Source organism: Hemitrygon akajei, chromosome 31 (assembly GCF_048418815.1).
Source record: "Hemitrygon akajei chromosome 31, sHemAka1.3, whole genome shotgun sequence".
Taxonomy (NCBI): domain Eukaryota; kingdom Metazoa; phylum Chordata; class Chondrichthyes; order Myliobatiformes; family Dasyatidae; genus Hemitrygon; species Hemitrygon akajei.
In genome coordinates this window covers 7,080,768-7,100,773 of record NC_133154.1, presented here as the reverse complement: position 1 = coordinate 7,100,773, position 20,006 = coordinate 7,080,768, and the positions used below count along the sequence as shown (strand labels likewise).

General features: G+C 44.8%; 1 protein-coding gene across 1 annotated transcript; it reads left to right on the top strand.

Moving 5' to 3' along the window:
- On the top strand, positions 1–11,667 carry rps19bp1 (ribosomal protein S19 binding protein 1). Its single transcript, XM_073033982.1, has 4 exons — positions 1–139; positions 3,787–3,942; positions 9,393–9,490; positions 11,185–11,667. The coding sequence occupies exons 1-4, from the start codon at positions 85–87 to the stop codon at positions 11,317–11,319; spliced, it is 444 nt and encodes a 147-aa protein (XP_072890083.1). The 5' UTR covers positions 1–84; the 3' UTR covers positions 11,320–11,667.
- The last annotated feature ends 8,339 nt before the right edge of the window (positions 11,668–20,006 follow it).

Here is a 20,006-nt window from a genome sequence, read left to right as displayed (position 1 = left end):
CGTCTCGTCACCTAGATACCGAGCGAGGGCCCCGGGCAGTTCGGCGTGGTCGTTCGCGGCTCTATTCCGATCGGATGCGGCACGATGTCGGCAGCGCTGCTCAGGAAGGGGCTAGATCTGATGAGCGAGGATGTAAGAGGTAACAGAGAAGGTCTAGCTCATGACCCCGGCGCCTCGGCAAGACGCGGTGCGCCATCGGAGATCTCCCTGCCGGCTAGGCCTCTCGTCATCGGTGGCGGCATTTGTCTATATCGGTCTCCCACCGCTGGGGGGCGTTCGCGAGGTGGAGGGGGTGTTGGTGTTGCAGCGCCCTCTATGGTGTGGAGAAGAGCTCCGACTCTGGCCTCCGAACACGAGGGGCGCTGTGTAGCACTGTCTGGCTGCCCAAAGTGAAGGCGTAGAGTAAAAAAACTTTGTTTTGGATGCTGACTATATTTTATTACAACAGTACGTTGATGTAGTATGGCCTCTGATTGTTTTGAGACCCAGGCAATCTAGTTCAGTTCTACTCTCATATTATCCCATGCGTTCTAGAGGAGCAGAAATGAGGATTTTTGTTTAGAAAATGGTGAACCTGTGGAATTCATTACTACAGACAGTGGGGTTGAGAGAGAAAATAATTCAGCCTTTCGGCCCTTCGAGTCTGCTCTGTCATGTCATCATTTGTCAACCCAATTCTGCTTTTTCCTTGTAATCTTTGACCCCTTCTAACCAAGAACCTCCTAACCTCCACTTTGAGCTAGAGTACAGAACATAGAAATCTGCAGCTCATTACAGGCCCTTCGGCCCACAATGTTGTGCTGATCACGTAACCTACTCTAGAAACTGTCTAGAATTTCCCTAGCACATAGCCCTCTAAGTTCCATGTACCCTATTATATCCACTTCCATCACGGCTGCTGGCAGTGTGTTCCACGTACCCATAACTCTCTGTGGAAAAACTTACCCTGACATCCCCTCGGTACCTGTTTACAATCACCTTAAAAATATGTGTGTTAGCCATTTCAGGCCTGGGAAAAAGCCTCTTGATCAATGCCCCTCGTCATATCATACACCTTTATCAGGTCACCTCTCATCTTCCGTTGCTCCAAGGAGAAAAGGCCAAGTTCACTCATCCTAGTCTCATAAGGTACACCCTCCAATCCAGTCAACATCCTTTTAAGTCTCCTGTGCACTCTCTCTATAGTATCCACATCCTTCCTGTAGTGAGGTGACCAGAACTCCAGGAAAGGTTTGACCAAGGTCTTATACAGCTGTAACATATTTTTAAGGTGATTGTAAATAGGTACCGAGGGGATGTCAGGGTAAGTTTTTCACAAAGAGTGGTGGGTACGTGGAACACACTGCCAGCAGCCGTGATGGAAGTGGATACAATAGGGTACATGGAACTTAGAGGGCTATGCGCTAGGGAAATTCTGGACAGTTTCTAGAGTGTTACGTGATCAGCACAACATTGTGGGCCGAAGGGCCTGTAATGAGCTGCAGATTTCTATGTTCTGTACTCTAACTCAAAGTGGAGGTTAGGAGGTTCTTGGTTAGAAGGGGTCAAAGATTACAAGGAAAAAGAGCTGTAACACGGCTCTTGAACTCAATCCCACGGGTGATGAATGCCAACATACCAGACAACTCCTTAACAACACTGTCAACCTGAGTTCAAATTTATAATTCAACCATATATGGATACAGCCTAACAGAACAGCCTTCTCTGGGTCAAGGTGCAAAACACAGTACAATTGTCATATAGATAGATAGATACTTTATTCATCCCCATGGGGAAATTCAACTTTTTTTCCAATGTCCCATACACTTGTTGTAGCAAAACTAATTACATACAATACTTAACTCAGTAAAAAAATATGATATGCATCTAAATCACCGTCTCAAAAAGCATTAATAATAGCTTTAAAAAAGTTCTTAAGTTCTGGCGGTAGAATTGTAAAGCCTAATGGCATTGGGGAGTATTGACCTCTTCATCCTGTCTGAGGAGCATTGCATCGATAGTAACCTGTCACTGAAACTGCTTCTCTGTCTCTGGATGGTGCTATGTAGAGGATGTTCAGAGTTATCCATAATTGACCGTAGCCTACTCAGCGCCCTTCGCTCAGCTACCGATGTTAAACTCTCCAGTACTTTGCCCACGACAGAGCCCGCCTTCCTTACCAGCTTATTAAGACGTGAGGCGTCCCTCTTCTTAATGCTTCCTCCCCAACACGCCACCACAAAGAAGAGGGCGCTCTCCACAACTGACCTATAGAACATCTTCAGTATCTCACTACAGACATTGAATGACGCCAACCTTCTTAGGAAGTACATTCGACTCTGTGCCTTCCTGCACAAGGCATCTGTGTTGGCAGTCCAGTCAAGCTTCTCGTCTAACTGTACTCCCAGATACTTGTAGGTCTTAACCTGCTCCACACGTTCTCCATTAATGATCACTGGCTCCATATGGGGCCTAGATCTCCTAAAGTCCACCACCATTTCCTTGGTCTTGGTGATATTGAGACGCAGGTAGTTTGAGTTGCACCATATCACAAAGTCCTGTATCCGTTTCCTATACTCCTCCTCCTGTCCATTCCTGACACACCCCACTATGGCCGTGTCATCAGCGAACTTCTGCACATGGCAGGACTCCGAGTTATATTGGAAGTCTGATGTGTACAGGGTGAACACAAACATATGCAACACAAAGCACATATAGCATGTGTAAGATAGCAAGTAAGCATACATCACACAAAATATACATATATAATGGCCCAATTACCTGATTTCCACATCCTGTAAATTGATGATACCTGGCTGTTCTCAGTAGTCTGCAGGGAAATGAATACCTGATCCAGCTTGTCGTTCCACTGATCGAACACTGGAGGGCAGCACTGACGGGCGGGGCAAGCCTGCAGCTTAAGGCCTACTCTGCACAGCACCCCTCCCTCCGCCCCGTCTGTCTTGCAATAAGCAAGGGAAACAGACTTGCAGCATTTTGCATCACCAGTCTCCACCAGGATCGCAAGAAAAACATCCAAGATGATCACTGGCTGTTAGATTGCATACCAGCTTCTGGCACTAACTCAAATACCTTCCTGCAGCAGGCAGTAACACAGTCCGCACCAAGTCCAGCTCCTCCACCAGTGAGCAGCTCGCTGATGGGTACCTGAAGTTCTTAATGTCCAGCATTGTCTTGCGATCATAAAAAAAGACTAAAATAGCTTTACATTGGCACCCGAGAGGCTGCTGCATATAAACACGTCACCACTATACCTTTTATACTGTATTCAGTTTTGTACCAAGCTATACTGTTCTCTGCATATTTAGTGCCTTTAATCATTCACAGATGGTCTTTGTGCTTTCTAACTAGCAAATTATGATTTTTTTCTGGACTCTGTTGAACTATTTTGATGCTTTCCTTTGTTGTTCTACATTGTATCCAAGATCTATTTTCAGTTCCTCAGAATCAGCCTTTGTTCAATCTGTTAAAATTTGAATACATTCAATGACTTGGCCTCCACAATCAAATGTAGAAATGAATTCCACAGATTGAAGAAATTCCTCCTCATCTCCATTCCTCTGGTCCTAGACCCTCCCATTATTGGAAACATCCTCTGTGGGTCCACTCTATCTTGACCTTTCAATGAATTCACCCTTATTCTTCTAAACTCCAGCAAGTAGAAGCCCGGAGCCATCAAACAATCCTCATACATACCTGGGATCATTCTCATAAAGATCCTCTGGACCCTCTCCTTTTGGACAAGACAGTAGTGACCCACCCCTCCTCCTCGTGCTTCATTTCAAGGGCAAGGTAAGAAGACGAATCGAGGACACTCGTCAGAATCTGGCCGTTTGCTCAATACAAGCAAGAAGGGGAGAAGGAAGGAATTGGAGAGGATTCGCAGGCAACGGGAAAAGAACAAGGCTACCGTCAAAGGGAAGATAGTCAAATCAGCACTGGGTAAGTGATAGGTTGATGTTCCTGAATCCCTGCATTGCTCTGTGCAAAGAAATTTCATAGCTCTAAGAGTCTGGCTGTACAAGTGATACAAGGGCTTTCCACCCTGTTTTGTTTGCATTTGGATACATTGCCCCTATGCTAGAATGCTTCCTTGATGGAATGGCCACAAAATAGCCACGAGGACTAATTTTCATAATTTTAAGGTGATTGGAGGAAAGTAAGTATTTTACACAGAGAGTGGTGGGTGTGTGGAACACGCTGCCGGGGGTGGTGTTAGAGGAAGATACATTAGGGGCATTTAAGAGGTCTTTGAGCCACATGGACGATAGAAAAATGGAGAGATATGGAGGAGGGATGGTTAAAAGGTTAGCACAGCATTGTGGCCTGAAGGGCCTGTACTGTGTTGTAGTGTTCCTTGTCCTATTTATGGCTTGGGTTATTTTCCAGTACCAATGGCCTTTGGATTGACTAAGTTTTTGAGCACATTAAAATTGCCCACCCAATTACCAGCATCAGCCTACCTGCCATCAAAGACATATACAGAGAAAGGTGCCTGAAAAGGGACTTTTCATGAAGGGTCCCACCCACCCTGCTCATGGACTGTTTGTCCCATCAGGGAGGAGGCTACATAACATCCACACCAGGACCACCGTACTCAAAAAAAGTTACTTTCCCAAAGCAACACCTCCACCCATTTACACCACTTTATCATTTCCTGTCAGAGTCACCTTTGCCCCTTCTCCTCTCAGTAGAAGTGGTTCCGCCAGGCTTAGTAGCTGAGCCACACGCGAAGGCTGGGCTTGGTTGTCAGAGGCTTTGTGAGACGCACGCCATTGGGAGCATTTAATATATAATGGGAGCTTATCCCCATTATTACCCTGGCTATGACAACCTTCAGAAACTTCCCAAAAGTAGTACAGGGTAAAACAACAACTCATTTTAGACAAGATGATTATAACTACAATTGGATTGTAAAATCCAAGGTAGTTCACTAACGTCCTTCAAAAGAGGACATCCTTTCCCAGTCCGGGCTGTATGTGACCCCTCTCCCACCCCACTTGAGGGTCTCGTAAGTGCCACTTACAGGCAACTCACCCTGGGTACTTTGGGACTGGAGTCACAGCAGGGAAACAGGCCATTTGGCCCATCACGTTCATGTCAACCAGTGGGCACCCATCTGTATTCATCCCATTTTCCAGCACCCAGCCGATTTAGTTTTATTCTGCCTCTGATAATGGGACAAGAATCCTGCAGTCTACCCCATAATCAGAGTCAGGTTTAATATCACTGGCACATTTATGGCAGCAGTACAGTTCAATACATAATATTAAAAACTATAAATTAGATATATATATAAAAAAAAGGAAAATTAAATAAGTAGTGCAAAAAGAGGGAGAAAATTCTGAGGTAGTGTTCTTGGGTTCATTGTTCATTCAGAAGTCGGATGGTGGAGGGGAAGAAGCTGTTCAGGAAACACTGATTATGTGTCTTCAGGCTTTTGTACCCCCTCCCTGATGATAGCAATGAGATGAGGGTCCTTAATGATGGATGCCGCTTTTTTGTCCCTCACACAATATGGAGACCAAAATTGTACACAATGCTCAAGGTGTGGCCTCACAAGCACAGTTTAAGGAGAATGTTTCTAGACTTAAACTCTGCTGAGTGCTTTATACTGCCCAGCATTCTTTTGGCCTTCCTAGTCACTTCTGTGCATTGTCTAGATGTTGATAGTGAACAGTCTACTCATGATGAAGGGGTCTCAGCCCGAAACGTCGACTTTTACTCTTCTCCACAGACGCTGCCTGGCCTACAAGTTCCTCCAGGATTTTGTGTGTGTTCCTGACACAGCAGCAGGAAATGAACCGGGGTCACTGGTATTGTAAAGCGTTGTGCTAACCACTGCGTTACTGTGCCGCCCTCTTAACCTGCTCCACTCCAGCGAAAACAGGCCCATCCTCTCCCCGTGACTGAAACGTTCTGTCCCAGGCAGTGTTCTTTGGAATTCTCTCCCAACACTATGGCATGTTCCGTCAACAAAAAAAAAATGCCATCACACTTCAATACAAACAGATGGTATAATATTCCGATCAATGTGTTGGGTTGAAGTGACGCCCAGGAGTTTGGAATTGGCTCAGTCCCGTGATAACACCCTGGACTACTCAGGGAGAGGATAAGTTACAGAGCTGACGTGCAGCTACTCAGCAGGTGTGCTGTTTGCTCTTGCACTGTAGTAACCTGCCCAGCCCTATTGCTGCCGGCAGGTTTCTGTTCCAGATAACAGGAAGCATGTGCCAATGCTCTTCTCAAGTCTCATACAGATTCGGTACCAGGTAACCGGCAGCTGCAAAGTTTTGTTCTAAATAAGGAGCCAGTGCTTCACACAGTGCAAAGCTCTACAGAAACAGTCTATTAACTCTGACCTTATTTCTTTCTGCCTCACTAAAGCAGTCAGCCTATTTTTGTTCAGAGACACTCTAGTGATAAGACAAAGGAGGTGGTGATGGAGTTTAGGAAGACTAAGCCTGGCACTGCTCCCTTCTACTATTGATGTTGAGAACGTGGATGTGGTGAGGATCTACAGGTACCTGGGGGTGCACCTAGATAACAGACTTGAGTGGAGCACCAACACAGAGGCTGTGTACAAGAAGGGCCAGAGTCACCTCTACTTCCTGAGTATTCAGGCCTCTCCTTCACATGTTCTTCCAGTCTGTTGTTGCCAGTACAATCTTCTAAGCAGCAGTGTGCTGTGGCAAAGGCATTGACATGGGTGATGCCAACAGGCTCAGTAAACTGATTAGAAAGACTGGCTCAGTTATAGGAATCAAACTGGACACAACGACCCTCCAGAAAATCCTGGCAATTCTGGACAATGTTTCTTACCCTCTGCATGCCACCTTGGCTGAACAGAGGAGCACTTTCAGTAATAGACTTGAGACAACTGTGAGCACTGTGTAAGGCCATTCTTACCATTAAGCTGTATAATGAGTCAGCCTATAGCTGGGGGAGAGATGATCCCCTCCTGTTAGACTGAGGTAACTTTTAAAAAATTTTTAAATATATATTTTAAAATTCTCTCTATTTCTCTTCTCATATTTATATCTGCACTTGTAATGCTAGTGTGACAGTAATTCCCTTTGGGATCAGTGAAGTATCTATGTCATGTGGTATGCTAGGCATGGTGTAGTGGCATCAGCACAGGACTTTGAAGCAAGTGACCCGTGCTTTGAATCCGGCCGGCTCCTTGCACGCTTTCCATCCATGCTGGGTTGAGCGTCGAGCTAACAACTCGGCCTCGTAGCAAACAGAGAAATGCTTAAAGAAACGGTAGGGTTGCTGCCTGATGCACTACAAGGCGTGGAAAGGAATAAACACAAATACCCATGCAGTCACAGGGAGAACATACAGGCAGCGGGACATACAACATACATACAGGAACATACAAGGCATGGAAAGGAATAAACACAAATACCCATGCAGTCACAGGGAGAACATACAGGCAGCGGGACATACAACATACATACAGGAACATACAAGGCATGGAAAGGAATAAACACAAATACCCATGCAGTCACAGGGAGAACATACAGGCAGCGGGACATACAACATACATACAGGAACATACAAGGCTTGGAAAGGATTAAACACAAATACCCATGCAGTCACAGGGAGAACATACAGGCAGCGGAACATACAACATACATACAGGAACATACAAGGCATGGAAAGGATTAAACACAAATACCCATGCAGTCACAGGGAGAACATACAGGCAGCGGGACATACAACATACATACAGGAACATACAAGGCATGGAAAGGATTAAACACAAATACCCATGCAGTCACAGGGAGAACATACAGGCAGCGGGACATACAACATACATACAGGAACATACAAGGCATGGAAAGGATTAAACACAAATACCCATGCAGTCACAGGGAGAACATACAGGCAGCGGAACATACAACATACATACAGGAACATACAAGGCATGGAAAGGATTAAACACAAATACCCATGCAGTCACAGGGAGAACATACAGGCAGCGGGACATACAACATACATACAGGAACATACAAGGCATGGAAAGGATTAAACACAAATACCCATGCAGTCACAGGGAGAACATACAGGCAGCGGGACATACAACATACATACAGGAACATACAAAGCATGGAAAGGATTAAACACAAATACCCATGCAGTCACAGGGAGAACATACAGGCAGCGGGACATACAACATACATACAGGAACATACAAGGCATGGAAAGGATTAAACACAAATACCCATGCAGTCACAGGGAGAACATACAGGCAGCGGCGGAAGCTGAACCTGGGTTGCTGGCGCTGTAATGTCGTTACACTAGCTGTTACCGAAGCTGGGTCTTAACCTGAAATGTCGACTATCCCTTTGCATCCTGAGATGCTATCTGACCCACCGAGTCTCTGAGCAGTTGGTTTTGTATAAAGTTCCATGAATAACAGGGTCAGATCCAGTTGGACGGTGTGAGAATGAGTCTGAGTGAGACAGAAACACCATCACGGGGCAGTTTGAGTGGTACTGGCTTTGATTCATGTACCAAGGTACAGTGAAATGCTGGTCTTGCATCCTGTTCAGATGATTACACAGTGCACTGAGGTAGAGCAAGGTAAGACAATGCAGAATAAAATGTAACAGCTATGGAGAGAGTGCAGCACCTGTAAACAATGAGATGCAAGGTTATAACGAAGCAGAGTGTGAGTCAGGAGTTCATCTTATCATTGGACTATTTGAAATCTTATAACAGTGGAGTAGAAACCCTCCTTCAGCCTGGTGGTACATGCTTTCAGGCTTTTGCCTGGTGTGAGAGGGGCGAAGAGAAAATGTCCCGGGTGGGGTGGGGTCTTTGATCGGGGTGGCACAGAGGCACAACACTATCACAGCACCAGTCCCACTGCTGATTGTAAGGAGGTTGTACATTCTCCCCGTGACTGCATTAGTTTCCCTCGGGTGCTCCAGTTTCCTCCCGCATTCCAAAGATGTATGGTTTAGTAGGTTAATTGCTTACATGGGCGTAATTGGGTGGCGTGGGCGGGAAGGGAAAATAAATGTAAAATAAATTCTCTCTTTCACCCGCAGCCTTGTAAATTAGTAAACATTTTTCTACCGTCTGATCTTGATTTCCGTCCTGTCTCACACAAGAAGCTGGAGGAACACAGCAGGAGTGATGGAACATCTAGGCCCAAAGCAGCGGCTATTCCTCTCCATAGGGGCTGCTGAGTTCCTCCAACATTTGTGTGTGTGTTGCTCTCGATTTCCAACATCTTGTGTTCCCAAATTTACCAGCTCCTTCAGGATCCAAAGGACCTCTTCAAAAGAGACCCCACTAGAGAAAAGATGTGGGCAGGGGTACAGTCCCTGGTGCTTGTTCCTGATTTCAGAGCTAATGAGTCTTGTTTGCCTTCACAGAGGAATACAGGAAAACCAGAGCAGCTGACCATACAGAGGCAAACCTCCAGTACATGCTTGGTTCCCAATTCCTGACCGAGAGCAGTGTCACTGAGAAGGTGTGTATGTGGAATGTATCTTTCTTGAACAGAAGGGAAACGAAACCCCGAACTTGTTAGTAGGCTATTGCAAATTGAATCTCTGTTACATAAAACAGAAAAAAGGACTGAAATCATAATGTCTTAATGAAACGCGGGGTATAAGTTCCATGCCTTGCAGCTGTAGTATAGCACATTTCAAGCTTAAGTTATGTAAACTTAAATAATATAAGTTATACAGTACTGTGCAAAAGTCCTAGGCACATATACATATAGCTAGGGTGCCTAAAACTTTAGCACGGTTCTGTATTTGTCAACATGGAGTAGAGAGTCAGTTTGTATATCTGACAGGAGCAAAGGATGTTGGGAATGGCGAGGGTGGGGTGCTGTGGGAGTAGCACTGCCAGGAGTGGTGCAGACATACATAGCCCTGAAACAACAGGCAAGGTCAATTGATTTGTTTATTGATCATTACAGAATGCCTCTCTGGTGCTTCCCACTTCTTCCCCCTTTTTCCAACCATGATTCCCCTCTCCCCTTTCCACAATAGGGACCCACATCATCAGTGCAGGTTGAGAGAATCAAGGTAGAACTAGGTTCAGCCTCTGCCCACTGTGTCCCAGGTTTGTTAGTTGAAATCCCATTCCAGACACTTGACTACATCACAAAGAAAGTGCCGTCTTTCCATTGGGGTTAAAACCTTGACCCTCCTCGTGTACCCTGTGATTGGAGTACGTGCTGAGGGATGCACTGAAGTTTGGTGCAGCTACCGTATAAGCTCGCTGGGGAAGGACCACAGTGAAAGGTTCTTCCACTGCTGCACAGGGCAGGACCGGGTGGGTGAAGAGTTGATTATTGTAATAGTGTACCGCCCCAGGGGGCAACAGTGCTATTGGTATGTAGAAATGTAATAGAACAGTACTGAAAGCATACTTGTTTATTCTGGTAGAATTTTAAAAAATATGAATAAAGTTTATTTTGATATATTAAAACATTATTCTTTGGCATAGAGTAAGGCAATTCTTCTTGCATCATGGATATTTTTACATCAAACTGAAATTCAGCTAAACACATAATTTGAGCATTGTTACACTGCTGTTTGAGAACTTTCTTAACTAATGTGACATTACAACGGTGACTGCACCTCACTCATGCCACATGGAGTCCTCAGATTGTAATGCTTGACGTAAGTTCAGCAACTTATCGTTTTCATCTGCTCCTCAGGGCTCAAGATGCAGCATTGTGATCTGACTCCACACAGAATGTCAGTGCACAGTTGCAGTATTCACAGCCCAGTCTCGCTAGCTCAGTGTTTGATCACGCTCTACCATGCAAGGCCCTTGGCAGTTCCTCAAGTTTAAGAAGCTTATGCATGTGTTTCATGCATACTAGTGAGTTATTTCTATATATATAAAACTTCTGAGTCATATGCATTCCTGTGCCAAATGGAGCAACAGGAAAAGGACATGGATTACTTTTTCATTAAATTCTGCACCCTCTCCAAGACCAGTGAATAAGTAGTAAGGAGTAGGGCTGATCCACATTCCTTATGTTTGAAATTTCCTTTGCCGATACAGTTCAGAAATTCTGTGCATGGTGGTAGCAAAATATAATTCTGTTGTTGTTTCTGTCCGCCGTCCCAGCTGGCAGAAAGTGTTAATGTCAGTAATATCTCTGTGCAAAATTATAATGCTGAGGACCTTTTGTTACCATAGGTGGAGACATACAATCGAGGAAGGAAAGCAAAGGATCGTCCAAAGGAAAAGAATGTGAAGAAAAAAGAAGAAACAAGCATATTCTCAGAGAACGATTTTGCGAAGTTCCAAAGAGAGTACTTCGGGACAATCTAAACTGGACAGCAGGTTTGGTTTTGTTAAATTGTAAGAAGATGTGGCTGCTACACTGAGCTGGTGAAGAGGGATCACATCATCACTGTGTCACCTACCTATTATGGATAGAGCCAAAAGAAAAATCCTGCATCCAAAACGAAATGCTGGAAATTCTCAGCAAGTCAGGCAGCGTCTCTAGAGAGAAATGAATTTAATGCTTGAGACAAAGTGATCCTACATCAGAACAGAAACCTGAAATGTTCACTCACCAAGATGCTGTTTGTGTTTCTTACCTTTTCTGTTTTGCCCTGATACAGTTTTGTGTTTGTTTGTGAGAACAGAATGAAGGTATAACCCCAGGAATCAAAACGTGACTGCTTCATCTGTCATTGTCCAGTATTTGCTGGAATAATTGTGTCAATGAATCACCATTGATTGGTAGTTAGGCTGTCCACAGATTACATAAAATTACGCCAGAAGTAATTGCAGAATGTGTTAGTGAAGTAATCTGTTTAGCTTTGTGCTCAGTACTTTAAGATATTGCAGGCCATCGTGAGCAAGTTCAAGTTTTTTGTCGTTCAACCAAATATGTGTACACCAACAAATGAAACAATGTTCCTCTGGACCAATGTGCACAACACAATTCATATGACACACACACACACACACACACACACAGAGTGATATTACTACAAACAAATAATAAGATATATTCCAAAAGATTGACATTTGGCATAATGTGCATATCCATATCACACTACTGATGCTCCATGATGAGACCTGTGTGGTGGCATTGAGTTCAGTAGTGTCATGGCCTGGGGGAAGCAGTTGTTTCCCATCCTAACATTTGTTGTCTTAATGCTACTACAATGCCCCTCTGGTGAAAGGGCTTGTGCCCATTCTGGGGCAGCTTGCTCGTTTTCGGTGGTCAGCGGACACTCAGCTCTCACCTGTAGCTGTTTGCACTCCGCAGCAGTCACACCCTGCTACACCGCTTTGTCAGGCGGGCTCAGCCAGGTGAGAGTAGCTGGCAGGCCTCATACCCTGGTGAGATAAGGGTGTGCCTGTCCTAGCATGCGAAGCCACTCTGGTGGACCGGGTAGATGAGATCCAGTGGCCAGGAAGGTGGCGCTATAACACTCCATGGAGAGTGAGGGGCATGATGAGGCGTGGAAGAACTCGTGGCCATCCACTGCAAACGAAGAAGACATCAGCTGTGATGCTTGTTTGTACCACTGGACCTGACTTAGGAGTGGAACTATCCCAATGCAGTAGCTCTTCCACTTTAAAAACTCTGCTGGACAGATTTTCTGTCATGTTCGGACATGGTGGACAACCAGTAGATCCCTTAATCCTGTAAAACGACAGGGATGCATCACAATGTGTTGCTCCTGGTGAGGGTGGTGTTTCAGTGCAAGATTGAAGTTCCTTCCTTCTCTCAGCCTGCCCAGCCCCACAGGCATTAACATCCCTTCTGGTACTCAGTAATGTGGAAAAACTGACAAGACTCTCAGATAGTTACTGATTTGCATGCACTTCTGGGTATTTAATGTTCTGTCAACACGCAACTCTTTGCCTGCGCCACTATTCATGAATTTCCACCTCCAAATATTTTCAACCTGACTCCATCTGTGAATCAGCCCCTCCCCACCTGGATCCACCCATCACTTGCTTGCTGTTGAACTTCAAGTTCAGTTGTCATTCAACCATACACAAGTATACAGCTAAACGAAACATCGGTCCTGTGGGACCAAGGTGCAAAACACAAGTACTTACAATCAAGTACACACAGTGACAAAGTAATATTGGACTAGACCTGAGTGGCTAGCCTGGTATTGACAGGTGCAAGGCACATGTAGGGCAGTACAGTCAATACTAATACGTCATTATAATAAAACAAACAGTAGTATAAATATTTGAAATTGCAGCAATAAAAGATAACCAGTGCAGGATGAGAATGTTGCCCCACTCCCTCCCTCTTTTATCACCCCTCTACTCGTCCAATCTGGATGAAAGGTCTCAATCCAGAATGTTCATGCTCAGATGCTGGCTGACTCACTGAATTGCAACAGCCAGTCGATCTTGCTCCAGATTGAGTTCAAGAGCCGTTAGGTAATGTTGCAGCTCTATTAAAACTCTGGTCAGACCACACTTGGAATATTGGCCCAGTTCTGGTCATCTCATTACAGGAAGGGGATTATAGAGTGTGTATTATGAGGATAGGTTGAGCAAGCTTGGGCTTTTCTCTGGAGCGAAGGAGGATGAGAGGTAGGATGATAAGAGGCATAATCATCAGAGACTTTTTTTTCCCAGGGTAGAAATGGCTAATACAAGTGGGCACAATTATAAGGCAATTGGAGGAAAGTATAGTGGGGGTGAGGGATATCAGAGGTAGGCTTTTTATACAGAATGGAATTCCCTGTCAGGGTTGCTAGTAGTCTGTGAAAGTTATTGGAAATGTACATAGCTGGAATTGCTAGGTTCTTGAGTAGTAAGGGCATCAAAGGTTATGGGGAGAAGACAGGAGAATGGGGTTGAGACTGATCAGTTTGTCAGCCATGATGGTGTAGCAGAGCCAAGTCAAAGGGCCGAAAGGCCTACTTATGCTCCTATGTCTTAAGGCCTCAGAAGCAAATACATTAAGGACATTTAAGAGACTCTTAGATAGGTACATAGATGAAAAGAAAATCGGAGGGTGAGATGGGTAAGCGGGATTATTGATTTTACAGTAGGGTAAAAGGACAGCATAATATGGTGGACTGAATGGTCTGCACAATCTTATACTGTTTGATACTCTACGCAGTATGTCCCATTCCCCTGTGCTGACCTTTGTTTTCTCAACACACACATTTGCCACTGCTAGACCTCTCCTTGTACATCATTTAAAGATCTTGTATTTATGTTTCTTGATCGATTGGTTGATCACCCTTTACTGAATTCAAAAATGTTCCTAGTTCATTGTAACAGGTCGATCTTGAAAGGTCATTGTGATCTCTGAGGATTAGAGGTTTATAGGTCTGAAGGGCTGCCAAGCCCACGCAAGGAATTGAAAATAAGGATAAGTTTTACATAAAAGTCATTGCACAATCAGGAACCAACATGCTGCGAGTGAATGCAGATAAAGTGGCTCATTCGGTGGGAGTGTGCTTGAATTCTGGCCAGATGTTACTAGAACATTATAGGAAGCCAAGCACAACTGGCTGGCAGCCAAAACCAGTCTTATATTGGTTTATAGCAGTGACCGGATTAACTGGCTTCACCTGGTAAATTCTTGGGTTGGGTGGACCACGTCTTGTGACTCTCTGTAACCTGGAATGGAATCTGTTGCCTCTCCTAGGCAGAAAGCATGTTGTTTCAGTAACTTCTCAAGGACTCCTAAACACTGCAGTAAAGTGTTCTGAAGTAAAGAGAAAACTTGTGTTTCATCAAAACATACAGTGAAATGCGTCAATGACCAACACAGTCTGAGGATGTCCATAAATATCACCGTGCTTCTGGTGCCAACATAGCATGCCCACAGCTTATCTAATCAGTACTGTGCAGAATATATATAGTAAGGTGCCCATGACCTTTGCGCAGTACTGTATTTGTCTACGTGGAATGGAGTGAGTTTGGCGGGGTCAGAGGATATTGGGAATGGTGAGGGAAGCTCCATCACTCAAGGACCTGTTTATCCAAGGGGATATCCTACTCCGGAGCTTATGATTGGAGGACGGTTGCTGCTGAAGCAACTGGACACACCTGGGCCGAGGGATATCTCCAGTGATCCACAGCTTGGCACCACCACAGCGAAATCCTGGAGCTTTCACCAGAAGGACTGCCCCGGTTCAAAAAGGAGGTTCACCACCACCATCTTATCAAAGGTGGCCATGAAGGGTGTCAAATATTCAACACTCCCCCCCCCCCCCAAGGTAATCTACATTGTGAGAAAGGTTTAAAAAAAGCATCTTCAAATCCCATCTGAAATAAGTTATTGGAACCATACATGAGTTAGTTTGGGCACTTAATTCCACATTACTGAAATGAAAACTTAATTTCTTGTTTCTCTAGGCAGCAAAAGTAACATTTGGTAAGTGAATAAAAGCACAAAATGCTGGCGGAACTCAGCAGGCCAGACAGCATCTGTGGGAGGAGGTAGTGATGACGTTTCAGGCCGAAACCCTTCATCAGGAGTGAAGTAACATGGGATGGTTGTGGGGGGATAAGAAGTGGGGGGAGGGATGAAGTAGAGAGCTGGGAAGCGATAGGCTGGAGGGAAATGGGCTGGGGGGGGGGGGAGTGGAGAATTATGGGAAATAAAAGAGAAAGAAAGGTAGGGCTGAGGGGAGATTATAGTGAGGGGGGGAAAAAAGAGAAAGAGAACCAGGCTAAAATTATAGATAGGGATGGGGGTGAAGGAGGGCAGGGGTATCAACGGAGGTCTGTGAGTTGGATGTTCATGCTGGCAGGTAGGAGGCTGCCTAGGCGGGAGATAAGGTGTTGCTCCATCGACCTGCGTGTGTCCTCATCTTGACAGTAGAGGAGGCCATGGACTGACATGTCGGAGTGGGAGTGGCCTGTGGAATTGAAGTGTGTGGCCACAGGAAGATCCTGCCACTGCTGGAGGACTGAGCGCCGGTGTTCGGCGAAACGGTCTCCCAGTCTGCGGCGGGTCTCCCTAATGTATAAGTGGCCACATCGGGAGCACTGGATACAGTTGACTCGCAGGTGAAGTGGTGCCTCACCTGAAAGGACTGTCTGGGGCCTGGGATGGTGGTGAGGGAAGAAGTGTGGGGGCAGGTGTAGCACTTCTTCCGGTTGCAGGGATTTGGTAAGTGAAGTCTGTAGCTACTTCCTTATTTCAGAAAATCATACTTTTTCTGTTTCCTCAGGGCAATTGTCCTTGGGGTCAGAGGTTCATTGTCAAGACTGTGGGGCAAGGGTCCTTCCTTTCTACTAGCCGCCCGTCAAAGCAAAGTGTCACTAAGTATATCCATTACACCATGAAGATGATCGTCTTGTAGTTTTGGAGTCATAGGTTCAGAGATCGATAGCAATGGAAACAGGCCCTTCAGCCCATTAACTCCACACTGACCGTCAACCACCCATTTTACACTAATCCTACGTTAATCTCATTTTCTTCTATTCTACCTCTCACCAACAATGGGTTAGATCATCTACTCCTCCTAATCCTGCTTCTTTGTATAATTTGGTCATAGAATCATTGGGAAACAGGCCATTTAGCCCATCATACCCACACCTTCCTGCACTTGGTCCTTAGCTATATATCCATTCAAGTGATCATCTAGACACATCTCTCCAGCATTTCCCTGGAGGTACTCGCCATTCCCTGAGTCAGAAAAATCCACTCAGATCTCTTACTCCTGACTCTATGGTCTTACGGAATTTGTCCTAGAGTATGTATTCTTGAACTCTGCTGGTGGGAAGAGCTTTTTTCTGCAGAGTAAGTAGATTCTTCACTAGAACTGGGCCCCTCTTACTAAGAAATGAACTCATCACAAACATTCCAAAAGCAAAATAGAAAATTCCCAGAACAAACAGTATTTGATTCAATGTCCCTCTGGATTACCCTGTCTATGTCACACAAGAACATCAGAATAAGATCAAGAGTAGACTACTTGGGCCCCCGAACACGTCCCGCCATTCAATATGATCCTGGCTGATCTACTCCAGCCTCAACCAGCCTATACAAATTCCCCACAAACACCCCAATCTTTGAAATATTTATCTAAATCCTGACATATATTTAATAATCTGGCCCCGTGGGCGGCAGAAATTCCACTGAATTAATCACCCTCAAATAGAATAAATTTTGAAGCATTCCTGGCTGAGCGACTGGAAAGTTACACAATACCGTGACATTTACATAAACACGTGGCACTGTACAACCAAAGTAAAGGGTAAGTTTTTAAAGAGACACCAGACTTTAACAGCTGTCAAAAATTCTTAAAATTTATTTCTCCTCCTCCAAATTTCAGTGTGGATTCAATAAATCTTTTGATAGTCTCCCTTGAATAACAGGCACCTAGATTCAGTCCCGTTAGTGACTCAAGGTCATCCCGTTCCCCTACAAAAAAAACACTGAATTTGCGTTGTTTCCCACCCAACAGGAGAGACACGTTCATACAAATCCCATGGCAACTTCAGAATATCTGCCAGACATCTGCAGGGATAATGCAGCTTGCTAAACTGTAGTTAGAGCAAGAATGTAAGATGATTAACTTCAAAGATGGGAAGTTGTGATGCCATTGTAGGGAGAATAGGTCCTCAACCTTGCAACACAACATTGCAGGGTCCCTTAGCTCCTTCTGACAGTTTGATGAAGACCTTACCTCAGTGGAAATTGTTATTTCTACAATGCTCCTGTCATCTGGATATTTGAGCTAGAGTACCAGGCTGTGGACCAAGGTTTCCAAAGGAGGGTGCTCTCAGAACCACAACTGACTTGCTTGGCCACCGCTGTAAAAAGAAGTTGCAGTCAGCAGTCTGTCCCTCCTATAAAGCACAGGGGACATTATTTGGCTCAGAGGAGTATTAATGCTAATATTGCTGTGCCAAAGGGTTTGGGAAGTGGCCAAGAGCAGGTGCTATGTCACTGCATCTGCTTGGATCTCAGCAGCTATATTCCAACCGCCTCAAACGGCTGAGGATTTTGTGGCCTTGGCATAAGGATGCAGAACTTGGTTCTAAGTACTTGTGGTTTACTGAGCAACGGCGGTTTCTCATTTCCGTACATCTACTGCAGATGCAAATGGAGAACATAACCCTTCTAAGCAACCGTTCCTACCTCCTCCCCCCCCCCTCCAGACACACTTCTGCTTAAAGTACTCAACTTTTTGACTCTGCAGCACAATTAACAGTAATAACTTGCGTCTATGTGACATCCTGAAAGCAAAGGCATTCTTGGACACCACAGGAGTGGTGTTGAACCATGCTGAAGGATTAAAATAAGTGACCCAGGGCTAGGTCTGGGGTTGCCTGAGGCAAGTTTTTCCAATTCCAACTGAGTTAAGCTTTGTCACATGTATATCAAAACATGCAGTGAAGTGTGTTGTTTATTGCATCAAGTGTTGCTGGGGGCAGACAGCAAATGTTGCCACTCTTCCAATGTCAACATGGCATACCTCCTAACTTACCCTATAGTAAGTGACGGCAAAGCGTCTTTGAAAGGAGGAGTAAACCCACATGGTCACAGCAAGCAAGTAGAAACTGCTTACATAAAGTGGCCACCAACCAGGACTCAGCAAACTAGGGATGTCCTCAGTGTCTGCTGACACCTTTGGGATCACTGACCTGGACTGAGCACCCACTCCTGCCCATAACTCATTGACTGCCACTAGGGACTCTCCCTCATCCATCCTTAAACCCCCATCTCCCCACAAATTATCAATGAGGCTTACTACTAAATCCCAGCCACATCACATTGCAGCATTACTCCTGATGTAGTTTCCACCCACCAACGCTATGCAACCTGCTGAGTTCTTCCAGCATTCCAACAGTTCACGACAGTTTAAGAATCAAGGCAATCACCAGTGAGCCAACGCAGATTAGGGACATTTCATTTTCCACTTTTCTTCTAGTTTTGGTGACAAATGACTAGGAAGTGGAAAAACTCAAGGTAAGTCCTCAGAATATTGCCAAGGGATCCTTTATACCGACTTTGGAGAGTAAGTCATAGTTCCTAACATCTCATTTGAAACAGTGCAATCCAATATGCCACACCCCATTTTACTCAATTTCTGTAATGGAATTTAAATCACCATTATTCAGGGGTCCAAGTGGTTTCTATTTGGATCTGATGGCAAAGCAGGTTCCCCCTTCCATGGGTACTATCCAATACATCTGTTGGGCACCTGAATAGTACACAAAGACATTACAGGCTAACCACTTCCAAGCGTCTTTGGCAAGTCCTCTTTTGTCTGAACTGACTCAAGTTTTGGCTCAACTCCAATTACTTCTCAGCTAGTCAGACTTGTGGAACTTACACTTGAGGCAAATGGCTTGGATGAACATGGATGAATCACTCAGAAAAATTAAGTGAAATCTCATTATTCCATCACAAGCATCTGCATTCCCCTTGTCTTCCGACTGCGCCAGCAATGCCTTCAGCTACCAGTGTTGTTGACTTCAATAGAAGCTTTTATATATATTCCACTTCCTTCTCAAATCTGCACAGCAAGCTATTTTATTCAGATGTGCTCGATAGATCAGATCTCCACTGAAAATTTAAAATTTTTGTTTCAATGCCTCATACATTTCAGCAGAGGCTCTATCCCAGATGACGCGTGGGTTCATCCTCAATAAGCAGTTGGCCTTCCCCTATAGTTGGTGGGAGCTAGATTATCACCTGCCAAAAAGCATCTCAACAGCGGTCAATATTTTTATGGCTAACCCAAGGTTAGGGAAACATTTAACAGCTCCTTTGGAGCTTTTAGTGGTCAGAACATCAATACATTTTCCAACTCTTAATCGGTGACTACTGCTTGTGGCTGCTATCTGCTTTGCCGAATATTTACGACTGACAGGGCTGTCAGAATTAATTTAAATGGTCAGGCAATAGAGCGTGTAGAGCTGCTGCCACAGCTCCAGTATCAACCAGCATTGCTGGATAGATGTTCTTCTGGGATTGCATATATTTCTTCAGTGCTGACAGGTTAATTTGCTACTATGAATCATTTCTAAATACAAAATCAAGACAAATTAGAAAG